The sequence below is a fragment of the Amblyraja radiata genome, chromosome 4 (assembly GCF_010909765.2).
Source record: "Amblyraja radiata isolate CabotCenter1 chromosome 4, sAmbRad1.1.pri, whole genome shotgun sequence".
Lineage (NCBI taxonomy): Eukaryota > Metazoa > Chordata > Chondrichthyes > Rajiformes > Rajidae > Amblyraja > Amblyraja radiata.
In genome coordinates this window covers 46,692,045-46,708,594 of record NC_045959.1, presented here as the reverse complement: position 1 = coordinate 46,708,594, position 16,550 = coordinate 46,692,045, and the positions used below count along the sequence as shown (strand labels likewise).

General features: G+C 41.6%; 1 protein-coding gene across 18 annotated transcripts in view; it reads right to left on the bottom strand.

Annotated features, from left to right (window-relative positions):
- The window catches only part of eya1 (EYA transcriptional coactivator and phosphatase 1), a 155,925-nt gene that overhangs the window by 112,767 nt on the left and 26,608 nt on the right, over positions 1-16,550 (bottom strand). For 9 of the 18 annotated variants that reach the window (XR_004411703.1, XR_004411704.1, XM_033019313.1 and 6 more), the window contains 4 exons: positions 15,090-15,161; positions 9,239-9,302; positions 8,559-8,704; positions 8,230-8,400 (listed from right to left, as the gene is read on the bottom strand). Coding sequence is in view for 16 of the 18 variants with exons in the window: in XM_033019313.1 (XP_032875204.1) it covers positions 8,230-8,400; positions 8,559-8,704; positions 9,239-9,302; positions 15,090-15,161 (453 nt within the window). In the remaining 2 variants the exon portion in view is untranslated. The remainder of the gene's footprint in view (positions 1-8,229; positions 8,401-8,558; positions 8,705-9,238; positions 9,303-15,089; positions 15,162-16,550) is intronic. The other 9 variants (XM_033019320.1, XM_033019323.1, XM_033019318.1 and 6 more) reach the window with 6 other exon arrangements.

Sequence of the window (16,550 nt, the reverse complement as noted above, 5' to 3'; positions counted from 1 at the left end):
CGTCTGATTTCCTATTCCTTGCTTACACGTTTTTTTCTTTGAGACCAAATTTACAACCATTTTGGTCATCCAAGTTTCCCCTTACCTTGCCATCCTTAAGGGCCTGTCCCACTACAGCGACCTAATTCATGAATTTAGAAGAGTTTGCCCTCGACTCATACTCGCAGCATGGTCGACATGAGGTCCTAGGAGGTCTTTGTAACTCTCCTTCATGCTCAAGAGTAGTCCCCGCATACTCGAGGCCTCAGCTAGGTTGCGGCGTTTTTTTCAACATGCTAAGAAATGCCCGCGAGTAAAAAAAGGTTGCCATGGAAAATATCAATATTTTATTTACTCGTAGGTTTAGTCGAGGTAGGTCATAGTAGGTCGGCATGCTATCCTAGGTAATTGAAGGTAGTCGAAGGTAAAGCTCTTTGAGAAAAAAAAAGGTAAGTAAACCGACCGGTAGTGTTAAATGCCCACAAAACTTCATTAAATGTTGGCTGGCTTCTTAAAAGTGTCTCCACTCTTTCTCCCCCCCTTCTCCCCTTCTCTCCTCCCCACCCCTCTCCGCACTCTCTAAAGGACTTACCGTACTGTGCCAGCCGTCTTACCTTCCTGTTCATCGCGGGTGTGAATTTCAGACAGCGCTCCCCCGCTTTCCCTGGGCCCCCACCTTTGTGGTGTGTCATGAGTGTCGTGAGTCTCGTGTGCAGTGTGCATTGTGCAGTGTGCGTGCGCGTGCATGGTTGATCCGGCCTGCGGTTTCATCGCTGACAGTCGATCCAGCTCGAGGTTTTTCAGGCGAGTGCCCTCGAGCTTGAAGGTCGAAGACAGCCGCTGAAATGTCGCGTCAGAGGGACAGGCCCTTTATCCCACCTACTTACTGGAACATGCCATCCCAAACTCTCATCAGCAGGCCTTTAAACAACTCCCACATGTCTGATGTGAACTTGCTCAATTACAGCTGCTCACAAGTTACTTACTTACCCTGGCTCCTACCTAGTTGTAATTTGTACTTCCCAATTTAGTAACTTCCCCAAAGATCCAAGCGTATCCTTATTCATCATCATCTTATAAGTTATGGAGTTGAGACCACTGTTCCCAAAATGCTTTCCCATTGAAACATCAGTTACCTGCCAGGCTCGTTCCCAATACAAGATCCTTTTGGTCTCTCCTCAAGTTGGCTTATTCACATACCATGTCAAGAAACTCTCTTGGATGCCCTTAACATCTAGGCCTTTTTAGACAATAGGTGCAGGAGTAGGCCATTTGCAGCACCGCCATTCAATGTGATCATGGCTGATCATCCACAATCAGTACCCCGTTCCTGTCTTCTCCCCATATCCCCCGGTTCTGCAAACTTTAAGAGCCCTATCTAGCTCTTTCTTGAAAGCATCCAGAGAACCAACCTCTACCACCCTCGGAGGCAGAGAATTTGCACTTTGGAAACCTTCCAGCCAATATCAGGGAAATTAAAGTCCCCCAACACCAATGACCCCATTGTGTTTACGTCTTTCTGTAAACTCTCTACATATCTGTTCCTTCATTGCCCACCAGCTAGAGGGATAACTTTAGTATAATCCCATTAGAGTGATTGTACCTTTCTCATTTTTGAGCTCTACCCATATTGCCACAGTGGATGAACCCTCCAGAACATCCTCCAGAAACAAATATCTCCTAAAATGTTAAAACATGGCATTAGGCTAAAAGTAAAGGAAGAGAGGAAAGTAGGAGAGAGTTGTATTCTCCCACTATTGCCATTACTAGTAGCCTTAGAAAAATGTTAAAGCTTTCATTGAAACACAGCTTTAAAAACTTCAAAAGCTCGTGAACTAACTAAATTTATGGCCAAATTTGAATCTTAGGTAACATTTGTTTAAACCAATTTGAAAATTAAGTAGTTTTGGCTCAACCCTTCAACCCCACTTCTTTCACAGTAATACGATGCTTCACCTTCACTTTAGAATTCACACATCATATGCTATGTAAATGCAGTTAGGTAAAGATAGTGCCTGGTTAGGAATTGGTTTGATTGAGATAGTGTTCAGTTTACATTGAGATGATTAATTATCCTCAAATAGTTTATACTCTGGCATTGGGAATTTCTGCTAGACAATAAATGACCATCAGGAAGTGATGACTCAATAAGGAATCAGGCTTAGTGTTATCTCATGACTTCATTCATTGCTGCCTGATTATATAGTCACAAACTCTTGTTGTACAAACCCATTAAGACCAAAATGCTCCAGTTTTTAAAAAATCTCCAATCACTACAGAATTCAACAAATGCCAGATGGGGCATCTATAAATCGGTGTTAACACCTCTGGAGTAGGAAGGGGGGGAAATCAGTTATGGTTCCCTTTCCAGATCGTTGTCCAGTGATTCCTGCTGGAAAATGCTCATGTGGACGTCAGTCTCACCTGTGATGGTCCCATGGTCAAAGCCTGCGGGCTCTCACCCTCTAGGCTCATGCATGAAGAATGGCCACGTGGGTGAGATCCTGAAGGTCTGCTGGTGCCCAAGGAACTCTACCCAACAACGGTCAGCACCTTCAGGAGATGAGGGGAGAAAAGAGAATTTTTTTTAAAACAAAAGCTCCCCAAAACTTCCTGTGGATTAATGAGCTAGACGGTATATTTATGAAACATTTTTCTCTCTCATTTATTTGTTCCAACCCACTGATTTTCTAAAACCTCCCCCTCCCAAATAAGGAATAAAAGCAATTGTAATCTTTCTTTGAATTACTTGGTTTATTCTGATAAGAATTTGATAATCATCTTAAAAAACAGGAGTCCGTTTTCCACCGGGAAGAAAAAAATAAAACATAGGAATGAGCTCACATTGCCAAATTTAATTCAGGATTGAGTAGGTAAAATATTTGGCAGAATATGCATTCAATGTGGATTCTGCTTCATTAGTTACATTACTGAAGCAATTTGTTACTGATGGGAGAAGGCTACAAGAGAGTTCAGACTAAACACCTGGTCTCTAATACACCACACACGTTTAGTTTATTCAGCTGAGTTTTGAACTGTTGGCTATATATTTTATTTTCTTCCATGGGAAATAGAAAAAAAGGTTGGGGATTTGGATTTTTAAACTTTGCAACTGCCAAGAAAACAAGCTTTAATAAATTAAATTAAATTTCAAATTCAATTACTCTCAGCTCATGTTGAAGTTTATAAATTTATGCACAAAGTTATGGTTGAAAAATACCCTGCAGTATTATGTAGAGGTAGATTATAAACATTTTCATAGTATGTATTTTGCTTTCGAAAATATGAACTTGTAAATCCAACTTGCTGAATAAGACAACACAATTTCAGGGAGAATGGCTATCGAAACTCATGCTTTTTTTTGCCCACTGCAGCTGGATTCATATTTTCGGCTATTAATTGAACAATCCAACCACAAGATGTGTAATCTTACTAAATCTCATCCTGCGAAAAGTACAATACTTTATCCGTTCCTGCTTAAAGAATAACAAGCCCTCACAGTGCCAGAGACCCAGTCCGATCCCGACTTCGGGTGTTGTCTGCGTGGAGTTTGCACGGTCTCTCAGTAACTGCATGGTTTTCCTTCTGGTGCACTGGATTCCTCCCACATCACTAAGACTTGCTGGCTTGTAGGTTAATTGGCCTCTGTAAAATTGTCCCTAAAGTGTAGGGAGTGGATGAGAAAGTGGGATAACTGATAGTTGCGGTTGGTGGTGAACATGGACTCAGTGGGCCGGACGGCTTTTTCCAAGCTATATCTCTAAACTAAAGACTATTCCGCTGGTTTTTAAAAAGTGGGAAAATCCACTGTGATACATAATTTGCAGGCAAGAGAAGCAAAACCTCCAAAACGAAGAGGGTGAAGAGCCAGTTTACATTAAAATTCTGAGCATCCCATGTTAACCTATTTCATGGGATTCTAAAACATAGCAGACTGCCCTTTACATTCTCTGTTAAATGACTAAAAGCAAAAAAGCCACATTGATTGAGCATTTGATGAGCATTATTGAATCTACACAACATATGATTGGTAAAGGTCATACAACAAAGCACCTTGGACAAGCAAATGTCCACCAGTCCTGCTTCTTGTTGACCTGACCTTTCATAAGATCCTAAGTGAGCAGAATTAGGCCACTCGGCCCATCAAGTCTACTCCGCAATTCAATTATGGCTGATCTACCTCTACCTCCTAACCCCATTCTCCTGCTTTCACCCCATAACCTTACACCGGTACTAATCAATAATCTATCTATCTATCTATGCTTTAAATATATCCACTGATTTGGCCTCCACAGCCGCCTGAGGCAAAGAATTCCACAGATTCGCCACCCTCTGACTTTCACCATCCTCTGACCCTTCATCTATAATCTCCATAAGGACATGGATAATTTCAACCGGATGACAAATAAACACGTACTATTATTGATATTTGTCATCTTGAATAATTGAGTAGGAAAAGATTTAAATTAAACCAAAAGAAATCAGCATATTAAGGATGTTATCCAAAATTTGGAGAGATTAAATACGCAAAGCAAAATGTAACTCTCTGAAGAGCCCAAGTAAATAAACAGAAGTGAACCTGCTGGATATGCAGGGGCTGCAGATTATACAGGCATACAATAATAATGTCATGATAAAGGAACCAAGAATTCAACCACTAAATGCGCCATAGCCCCCAAAGTTTTTGTCCCCACAAAAGAACAAGACTACAGCATCCCTGGCACAAGAAATTGCCATGCAAATGTAAATCAAGGGCTTTGTCATCACCAGTGCCTAATATGCACCTGTGCAAGGCAGTTAATACCAAAATCGCTTTAGTTTTGTCCGATTCCGATTAATTTAATAAATCTCTGTTGATTGTAGACCCAGATTTTGTGGAGAAAAACAAAAGATAAAATAAGTATTTCCTCGACGAATGCAGACCACACTCAGCACAACTGTCAACAATTTTGGATTTCCACAGAGGATGAACATTTAAAAAGTCAGTAGTTCACTCACTGTGCCAAACTCAGTGATTCTCCCTCAACGGGAAAATCTGCATGAAGATCAACCTGGGAGTGTTTTTCTATTCATTTCAATGGAGGGAAAGAGCTGCAAAGGACTTTGGAAACTATCAGTTAATTTTACCTTTACACATTGACCATTTTGGAAATGTTTAATTCTTTTGAGTTTTTGCCTGTAATAGTGCTTACTGGTTTCTGAATATCACAAACAATCAGAATGTTTGAAAACTTGTACAGTTCTGGAGAAGCTGGAGACATGCCATAACTGAGTTGTCAAAATGTATTTACCTTTCTGGTGGGTGGGCTTGTTTTGATTCCCCTACAAGTTCTCACTACATTCTGTGGGCCCTTTTGATACATTGGGCTTTGCCGTAAAGGGTTCAGCTGACTCTCTGATACAACTTCTAATTCCAGTATTGTCCCAATCACTTCAAAATTAATTTGGAAATCAGGAGAGAATGAGTCATCTTATAGCTGAGAGTAAATTCTGTCTTGAAATGTTCTGTAACAGTTGCAGTCATGGTTTAAAATATCTCACTAATTTCTTTACACAATTCAGTCATTGTGGTTATAATCTAACTATGACCTGAAGCGGATTAAAACAACTTGCTTCTTTTTTTTATTCCCTATCATTTCAATCCACAAAGCAATTATCATGTTCTCATTAAATCCAGATGCTATTATTTCCTTTCCCATCGTATCATTGTTTAAAAAAAAAGCAATACATCCACATGGTCTACTTTCTCTTTCTTTATTTATTAATCTATGCGGTAGATTTTTCAAATCTGTTTTTTGTGCTTTCTGTGTGCACCAGAAACCAGATGCCCAAGGCACTTCTGAAATCGGGCCTCATCTTCATTAGCATACGTCTGCTGAACTGCAGGTGCCCAGTCAGGCAACCAGAGACTGTTTTCTGCTTTCCACCATGCCAATTTGTGTCTTCTTCATCATTGGGTATCACCCTCGGGTAGGTCTTTGGAGGTTGCAAAAAGAACGAGAGGCAGATGACAAAGGTAGGCTACGGACTACGGAACTACTGTGGAGCCAAAAGCATACTTGGCTACAGATTTTGACTGAATCTGTAGAATCTGGCTTTTTGTTGGCAGTTTTAATAGTGACCGAAGGTTAGACAGCAGCAAGAGAATGGAAATTAATAGCATAAGCAACCCTTTATGCACACACAGATCCGAGAGAGAATTGTATTAATGTTTGCAAAAGCTGAACAGCCACTCTGAGCAGATGATAGGAAAGGCCAAACACAACTCAAGCTAAAATAACATTGGCTACAATTCAGCAACTCTGTGTAGAATCAAATCAACTGTGTAGAATCAAATCTTTTACACTAAAAAGTGTAGGGGTTCAATATTTTCTTCCCTGCCTTGCCTTTGCGCTCCATATTTTTTCTTTGTCACGATTCTACATTACTTGTATCATTTTTGCTTCCATTGATGAATTGTAGTTTATTCTTATTACCTTTAGCATTCATCTTTGTTGCCTTGACCTTTGTCAGTAGTCTGTTCTCTACTGGCATTCACAGCCATAATCCTTCTTCATTTGATTCTAATTCTTAACTTCATTCAACATGGGGCTCAATTCACGGCTGAGTTTTTTTGACCTGAGATTTACCTCCCCACCACACCAGTTTAAATCTATTCCATTCCTATAATTAACTTGGCTACCTGTATATTGATGTTAGTTTGTCTTAGCTAAAGCCATCTTTTTCTCCAGCATTCCTTGTGCTGGAATTTATCACAGCAACCCCAGGCTACAAACCTCTTTTTCTAATTAGGCCCATAATTTTCCAGAATTTGGCAGAATTGTGACATCAATTCAAACAGTTTTAATATTTCAGGCATGTTTCTAGGTACAGAATTGTAAAAATTGGAAGTCAACTTCAGGCGGGGGAAAGAGATAGGTCTTCCTTGCAAGTTGCAATTAAGGAAGGCCAGTTACCTCCATGGCAGCTGAAGAGGTGTGCACATCTTTTCTAACATTGAAATCACTTGGCCTAGAGTAATTGAATCTAACATTTCACAAATCACAAGACCTTCACGAAGTGGGGGATGGTGGAGAAGGTACACAAAATTGCTGGGGAAACTCAGCGGGTGCAGCAGCATCTATGGAGCGAAGGAAATAGGCGACTTTTTGGGCCTAAACCCTTCTTCAGACTGATGGGGGGTGGGGAAAGAAAGAAGGAAAAGGGGAGGAGGAGGAGGAGCCCGAGGGCGGGCGGATGGGAGGGTGGGAGGAGACAGCTAGAGGGTTAAGGAAGGGGAGGAGACAGCACGGGCTAGCCAAATTGGGAGAATTCAATGTTAAAATGGTGGAGAAGGTTGTGATATAAAGCCAGAAACTAGCAGATACTCTGAAATGATTCCTGTTGGTCATTCCAATGTAGTGGTTGTTTTTTTAGTAAATTTTACTTCTGAATCTCAATTTCAATGAAGTAATAGAGTCAAGTTTCAGATGATCTTCTGGAGAACACAGCTCCCACACGTATAGTTCCCTAACCCTGTACTGCCCACTTCTATCTCCTTCCCAAAATATTTTTGCCCAAGATTCCAGCATCTGCGGTCTCTTGTGTTCTTATTTTATCTTAGTTGTGTTGTTGGTTTATTTTGGAGATACAGAAGGTAGGAAACCAAGGGAAGAGAGTAGAGAGAATCTTTAAATGCACCCGAGTTTTTCAACACGAAACTGCTCTGCCAATCTGAAGATTAAACCATAATTGATATCCTTTTGATCAATCATCCAAAGGTGCTATTGGAATTTAAATTGTTTTCAAAGCCACAGTATGGGCTCACCACTGTGGTGAACCTAAATAACACAGGTTACTGCTTGCAACAGTTTCCTTTCAAAACTCAACAGGAAGATAGAAATTTAAAAAAAAAAAATTTTACATAGGATAATCACATTTTGAAAAAAATTGAAAATGCTGTGAATTTATATTAAATTATTAATGAGTGGAATCCATAACAGAGCAAGGCTCCATACATTTGTTTTGAAGTATTTTAATACTGAAAGTGACACCAAAGTAAACGTTTCCAAGCTTGGCCATGCTCCATGTTAATCCCATTTAGTCTCAAATGAAGTGATTTTGAACATTAAAATACTTTAAGACCCAAGTACAGGTTTTATGTACACCAATACAACTGGCGGTGGCAAACATTGATCTTTAAAGTTAGCATGCATTGGTTAAACAACACTGCACAATGAAATTGTTTAAATCACATGAGATGGCACAGACCTTGCATTTGGTAACTGTAAGGGGCTTGGCCTGGTTGAGGTGCACTAAAGCTTGAACCATAACTTAGAAATCCCGTTTGGCCAGGAGACTGCATTTGAGTCAATCCACCTTCTGTCTTGATGCCTGCCCATAATGCACCTACATCGGTTAATGTCATCAGATCTGTAGATTCTCATTTAAGTACATTAGAAACAGAAAAGTTATTTGATGTAAAACAACATCTAACGTCAAACAAAATGTAACATTTGCTGTTACTCTTGAGGTCATTCTGTGCAGCGACAGACAATAAAGAAAAAAGTATATATTTTATTTAAATAATATCTGCTTACCATAGGATGGGATTCCATAATGTTGACCTGGCTGGGGATAGCTTGCATAGGTAGCTGCTTGCTGCATTCCTGTGGCATATGGAGACTGCCCGTATGATGCCATCGTTTGTGAAGGTGGTGTTGGGAGAATGTGTGGATATGACCTGCTGTTTGTAACAAAGGAGGAGTGATTTGGAATAATTAAAAAAACATATAAATGCATAAAGAAGCTGCATAAAGTTATAGTTAATTCTAACACTCAGACTCAGATTAAATAAGTTAGAAAATACTTTTTTCCTGAAAAAAAAGACCCATGACAAAAAAAGCTGGAGTAACTCAGCGGGACAGGCAGCATTGCTGGAGAGAAGGAATGGGTGACGTTTCGGGTCGACGAGAGGATCGGGTCTGAAGAAAGGTCTCGACCTGAAACGTCACCTATTCCTTCTCTCTAGAGATGCTGTCTGTCCCGCAGAGTTCACTTCAGATTTTTGTGTCTATCTTCGGTTTAAACTAGCATCTACAGTTTCTTCTTACACAAGAAAAATGAGCATATTGTAAAAAACAGTAACTTTGGGTTCAAGACATGCAAAGTATTATTTCCCTTGTAACTAATGTTTAAAATGTGATAAAACACAAGCAGCAGGCTGAGGAATTTAATTTTCTTAAATGCTGCTTATTTTGAAGAATAAAAGAAAACCTACTTGGAAGGGTAAATATGTGGAGAGAAATGATGCGTTTCCCCTGGACTAAAGCCACCACCAATTCCTGAACAGAATGAAAATAAATAAGGAAATAATTACACGATAAGTAGTCGTAGAGCTACAAAATTGTATTCTTGAGTATGTTCAGTCATATTCTTGCTTAAGTAATAATACAAAATTATTATTTTCTAATCATGCTCAACTAATTATTGTATTCTACTATTCCATCAATATCTAATACATAAATGAACTCCTTTACTTTATTTTATCCAATTTCTCTTTTCCTTTTCTGACAATCGATGGATGAGTTCTTATTTGATGTTCCAGTACGTCACTGAATAGTTGTCTGTTGAGATCTTAATTTAATGACTTTTTCATCTTCACGAGGAGTCCAAATACATGGCAATAATCACCCATCAGACTCCTCATCCAAAATTATTTCCCATCAAATAGAGTTTATAATGAGCAAATCATCATGTGTTACCATTCTTCATCCGAATTATTATCCTTAGCTCCTCAGAATGTTTATTTTTAGATTAACAAATTCATAAATTATTTTCCTCCCTTATGTTAACAGCACTATAGCCAACCGCAGTCTTACCATCTCCAGCAAACAAACTCAGCACAGATGAAGTAAATAATATATTAATTTATAAGGGTCAATTCTATGATGCAAGAGGGCTCAACACCTGCAGTGAGTGCATCATGGAAAGGTTTGTGTCTAACTCATGGTTTCTGCTCATTAAACGTAATGAAGGGTTATCTTTACCTCCAGCTTAGGTGTTAAAGTGCCAAGCAGATTGCTGGCCATTATAGAACCTGCTTGGTTTACACTGAAACTGATGGAAATGGTTATCAGATGGTGTTTCATAATGGGTGAGCAATCTCCTGGGGTCAGTTACCCACTCAGCAATACAGGTGAAATCACCCTCATGGACAGATAAATATGAAATGTCTGCACACTATTTCCCACATGTACTCTTCTATGTGTTGCACAGAAGAATAGAATCAGTCTTATAGTGTTATATTTTTAATCCTTTAATGCAAATACAGGTGCACAACCTTTTATCCGAAAGCCTTGGGACCAGACACTTTTCGTAATTCTGAATTTTTCGGCCTTCGGAATGGAAGATTTTTAGCATAGATTTTAACGGCTGGCTCAGTGGTAGAGTGCTCGGCTCATATCCGCAAGGTCGTGAGTTTGCGCCTCGATCCCGGCAGTTACTCGGTCGCGAGTTTGAGTCTTCAATGTAGTTTTTTCTTGCAGAATAAATGTTTGTATGAAATGCAGTGTGTTGAATGAATTCCTGAATTTGTAAATGTGACCGCAGCATTGAATCACCTCTCGCACTCATGTCACCCTAGCGGGGCTACATGCCCTTAGGCGGCCTAGCTCGGGGATTCTTGAATCCCCGAGCTAGGTCGCGAGTTTGCGCCTCGATCCTGGCAGTTACTCGGTCGCGAGTTTGAGTCTTCAATGTAATTTTTTCTTGCAGAATAAATGTTTGTATGAAATGCAGTGTAGGAGAGGTGTACTGACTGTGTGGGCAGAACTTTGGAAGTGATTGCCCACCAGTCTCAAATGCCGCTGTGTCTCCCTGTCCCTGGGATAGCAGGGGGCGATCAAACAGCACAATACCCCCCTCCCCCTCCAACTCCAGAGGAACCCGCTCCCCGATGGGCCGCTACGGCGACAAGTGGCAGTTCGCCCACAGCCCGAGCTGCGCCACCCCAAGAACAAGACGTACCTTGCACACCATCAGCTTCTGCCCCTACGGGGAGCGTGTTCCTCTGGAGTTGGAGCAGGGCTGGGCTGGAGTTGCTGATCTGGGATCTCCATGCTTGCAGTGGGCCTGGGGGTCGGTGTCCCGATGAGGGGGCGCAGCTCGGGCTGTGGGCGAACTGCCACTTGTCGCTGTAGCGGCCCATCGGGGAGCGGCTTCTGGTGGTCCTGACGTCTCCGGCCAGTTTGCAGTTTTCCTCTGGAGTTGGAACGGGGCTGGGCTGCTGCTGGCTGTGGGTCTCTGGGATCTCTGTGCTTGCAGTGGGCCTGGGGGTCGGTGTCCCGTTAGTCCTGACGTCTCCGGTGACTGGCACTGACCTGCTGGCATCGCCGACGTGGAGACAGTGCAAAGCCCCCGCGCCGGTGCAATGGGCGGGGAGCTGGAGAGGGGAGGGAAGGGGTCACACACATGGCCGGGAAGCAGAGGGGTGTAGGTGGGGTGAAACTGAAGGGAGCGACAATCTGCTGCTGCCTGCCCGCTGAGTTAAAAAGTTCCCACGCAAGACTCACGATACACTGTGTATCGTGAGTCTACCGTGGGAACATTTTAACTCAGCGGGCAGGCAGCAGCAGATTGTCAATTATTAACCCTCCCGCGCAATATACCCTCACCTTCTCTTTTATGAATGGGGATTTAGTTCCCCTTTCTTCGAGGACCGACCGGAGGTTCCGCTGTCACCTCTGCGGGCCGCCCTCGGTGAACGTCTTCAAGGACCTTTCTTCAAGGACCGAAAAAAATGTCCGCTATTCGGAGCTTTTCGTTATTTGGAACTTCGGATAAAAGGTTGTGCACCTGTACCATTAAATTCAGGATACATACTTGCTGGATCAGTGAGAAATGCAACAATGTGCATGTACCATTGGAAGGTTAATGACACAGAGGCAATTTGAAAGGAGCCTGAGGCTCCTTTGGCCTGCAATTGTTGTGAACAATGTGTTCAATGTGAACTTCATTTCAAATTAAGGTGCCATTAAACAATAGAATCAGTTACTGGGTGGACATCTTAACAACCGTGTCCAGAGAATTGACCAAGCTTCTACATCTATGCACTAAATACAATAATTGGTAACAATACTTAGTAGATAGACTGTACGTCTAAAGCAATTTAAATAATATCACCAAAATAAGCAGTGGTCAATTTAGACTCATCTGTGGCCAGCAGTTCCACAGAGAACTGCCAACAATATTGTTCTCACGAGTCAGTTTGTATTTAAATCAAAGTATCTGCATATTACAGCAAGAAAGCTAGAGATGGGCTGGAGGTTAGTGTATCACCCTCCTGCTTTGCTGTTCCACTGAGTCCACAGGTGACACACACTAACATACTGAGTGAGGAACCAGGTGCACTTTACATCTTACCCCTTAGTTTCACAATGGGGGAGCTGGCTTAAGAAATACAGGCCCATTGTTTTTAAATGCGGGCATCAGATTTGATTAAAAAGGTAAGTAGTTGGCCTAATAGTCTTGTCTTACATATATATGTTTTTTAGTCTGTTAATGTATTATGTATTTAATTATTTAAACCTCATTAATTTTAAATATAAATTGTTATATATTTGAAAACTGTTAAAGGCGTTTGATAGCAACGAGTTATTAAACACCTTCAGGATGTTGAATGGATGGAGCCTCGGATCGATTGGCCGAGGCCTGGTTGCTACTCACATCACTCTGCTGTACAGCTGAGATCGATTGAAACCCCCAGGGCTGCAAAACATGACTGCAGGAAAATGTGGCAGACCAGATCAGTCACATCCCACCCAATGACAGGAAGATTTCAATAGAACCCCACTGGACTGCAGTGCAGATGAAACTTTTGATCAAATGAACCTGCCTTTAATCTGAATATGGCAACAAAAAAAAAGCATGCTTAATACAAAAACATTTCCTTCTCCAGTCAGCCACATGGGTTTACTCTGGGTGCTCCAGTTTCCTCCTACACTCCAAAGACGTACAGGTTTGTAGGTCAATTGGCTTTGGTAGAATTATAAATTGTCCCGAGTGTGTTGGACTGTGCTAGTGCACAGGGCAATTGCTGGTCGGCATGGAGGGCCTGTTTCAGCACTGTATTGCTGAGCTAAAGGACTGATCATCAGACATTTTAAATAAACTGGCTGAGAAGACATAAACCTAATAATGGAAACCACTGAGACAGTAATTTACCCAAAGTTGGAAAGTTCAATGCTCATTCCATAAGATTGCAAATATTAGAAGATAAGTTGTTCTACCAGTTTGCAAAGGGCCTCACTTTTGCAGTGGAGGTGGTGTAGCAGTGTAAAAGCTATTTGGTTAGTCTCACTCCCTACCCTCTCCCCATAGCCCTGCAAACTCTTTCACACAATTATCTGGATCCGTTTCAACACCATAAATGAAATCTGCCTCGATTACTGCCCCCGATCGTGTCCTCCAGATCCTAACTGCTTTCTCTGTAACCAGACTTTTCACGTCCCTTTTGCCAATTACCTTTATTCTACCCCTCTTGGTTTTGACCCCTCTGCCAGAGGGAACACTTGGTAATGATCCTGATTGTCAACTTCATTGTTGTACATACCTCAATCAGATTTCTTTGAAACTCTATATTCATGTAGAACAGCCCCACCCTCTCTAATCTATGCACCTAGGAATCACTTTGATAAATGGCTTATGAACTCTCTCTAAACTCTCCTTCTGTCCTCAAGCATGGTACACTGATCAGCAGATCCTTGTCAGGTTGGCGTTAGTTCCAGCACAGTCAGTCATCATTTTTTTTGCTCCATCACCTACACATTAAACTGGGCAGTGGCACAGTGGTAGAGTTGCTGCCTTATGCCCCTGTCCTACATAAGCAATTTTTTTAGGTGACTAGGCTGTCGCCACATGGCCGCCAGGGTGTCGACTGTATGGTCGTGAGTAGTCTCCACAGTCGCCCAAAGAATCATAGCGTTTTTCTGATAGCCGCTGGATTTTGAAATGTTCAAAACTTTTCAGCGACCATTGGCTTGAATTCTCCTGAAGTAGGTGCGGTTGTAGGTTGTCACCAGAATGACGTAGTTTGTCGCCGGTGCTGACTTCAGTGAATTCCATTGGCGAATACCTACGGCAACCGGCGACAGGTACTGGCGACTGAATTGTCTTAAGTTGTCTTCAGTTATCGCCGACAGGGTCGTAGCTTGTCGCGGGTGGACGTAGGTTGACTTTAGTTGTCGTAGGTTGTCACCTGTGTTGTCGTAGGTGGACGTCCTAATGGTTCGCCGGTTGTTGGTAGCTTGACGTAGCTTGACGTCAATTAGGTGGTAGATTGTCGTAAACACTGTCGTAGGGGGGTCCAGTCGCCGTTTTTTTGGCGACCTGCTACGACAATGACAGTCGCCAGCAGTAACCTAAAAAAAGTGGGACAGGCCCATTACAATGCCACAGACCCAGGTTTGAACCTGACCAAGGGTGCTGTCTGTATGCACTTTGTACATTCTCCTTATGACCGTGTGAGTTTTCTCCGGGTGATCCGGTTTCCTCCAACATTCCAAAGGCGTACAGATTTGTAGGCTAATTGGCTTCTGTTAATTGTAAATTAGCCCTAATGTGTGTAGTATACTGCTCGTGTGGGCGATCGACGATCGGCACGGATTCAATGGGCTGAGGGGGCCTGTTTCCATGCTGTAAAGTCTAACCTATCGGACATATGAAGGGGTATGTTTGATGGCACATTAAATGATTACATTCGGCACGCCTTTACATTGTATGTGATCCTTTATACAAATAATGGAAAATAATCATTAATATCCTGGCTTCCCCAAATCCTGGCTAATACTTTTCTTTCCCAAATTACGGATCAATTGTAATATTCATATTGCTTTAGCAACCATTTTCATAGCTTACATTGCTCTTGAGCAGGGTGAAGGGAAGTCAACCCAGGTAAATAACAACATGATGCTGGATTATTGATTTCACGAATGTCCCTTCTTCACTTCAATAGCAATTCAGGAGTGGAATTAGCTTTAGGGCTGGTTTGCAGGGATGAAACCTGTAATCCGATTCTTCATCTGCATTGGGCTTGCTTAAAACATGGAGAGCATAATATTTATCACCCTTACCTGAGAAATTGTCTAAAGCCTCTTCTTGGGTCGTTGTAGCAATGTCACAGGTGCTCATTGGTTCCGTTTTGACTGAAAAGCAATAAGCAAAAAAGAAAACATTGAGAAACTAAAATTAGGTCTGATATAACAGGAAAATTGGGGTGTTTAACATCCATTTAAAACAAAATATCGGGCTGTATTTCCCCATATTACACATCCTGAAAATTATTTATAAAGAAATTTGAAATGGGAGGGCAAACAAGTATAGAGTACCAGCAGAGAAAGTTGAACTGGCTGATGGGGTACTCTGGTTAGTACTTTTTTCATCTATTCTTGCATTTATAAAGTTTAAAGAGGTTCAATACTTATTTGAAGTTTCTACTTTACTTTATCAATTATTCTTTTGGTTCCAAAAGTTTACAATATCAGACAATGATTTCCCATGCCACATTTCAAAATATTATGTTTCAAAACGAGAACTGCACTTTGTATTTAGAATCATACAGTGGCCCTCCTCAAGATCCGTATGCACTAACATAGAGTTTGAATCTTAGGAAGAAGCTCTTTGACCAACCGTTGTGTGAAAAGTAGCCAGCTACAAGTATGAACCCTATTCATATCTTTCCAAGGGTTGACCATTAGCCAGCTAACAAGTTCATTTGAGGAAGGAAATACAAAAGTAGAATTTCATGATTTTACAAAGATTCTAAAATGTCAACTTGCAAGAAAACTCATCCTGACGGGACCTGTGTTAATGTGATAAGCCTATACAGACGAAACCTATGATCCTAATACCACATGGAAGATACCTTACCCTCAAGCCAAAACATCTTATACGGAATCTGGGAGTCAGTCCCCAACTTGATCACCGGATCCTCGACTGTCTCATGTGCCAGTCAGTGAGGATACACAACAAAATGTCCACCTCAATAATTCTCAACTCCAGAGCCCTGCAAGAATGCATTCTCAGCCCCTTACTACACTTCCCATACAGTCCGGACTGTGTGACCAAATTGTGCTCGATTTCCATCTACAGGTTTGCGGATGGCACCACTACAGTGGGCTAGATCTCGAATTACAAGTTAGATGTCAGGAAGGAAGTAGAGAATTTAGTAACAGGTGTGCCAAGAAAACATCCTCTCCCTCAATGTCAGCAAGATGAAGGAGTCAGTTATTGGCTTCAGCAAGCATGCCCCAATCAGCATCAATGATGCCGAAGTGAAAATGATTGTGAGCTTCAAGTTCCTAGGCATAAATATTCCCAACAGTCTGCCCTGAGTCACCCACATTGAAGATATGGCCACTCCAACGCCTCTATTACCCCACAAGACTAAGAAAGTTTGGCATGTCTCCAACAACTTGTAGTAATTTTTATGAATACACTGAGGAAAGCATACTATCCAGTTGCATCACAGTTTGGTTTGAGAATTTGCAGAGAATTGTGGCTGTAGCCTAGATCATCATTGAAACCAGCCTCTC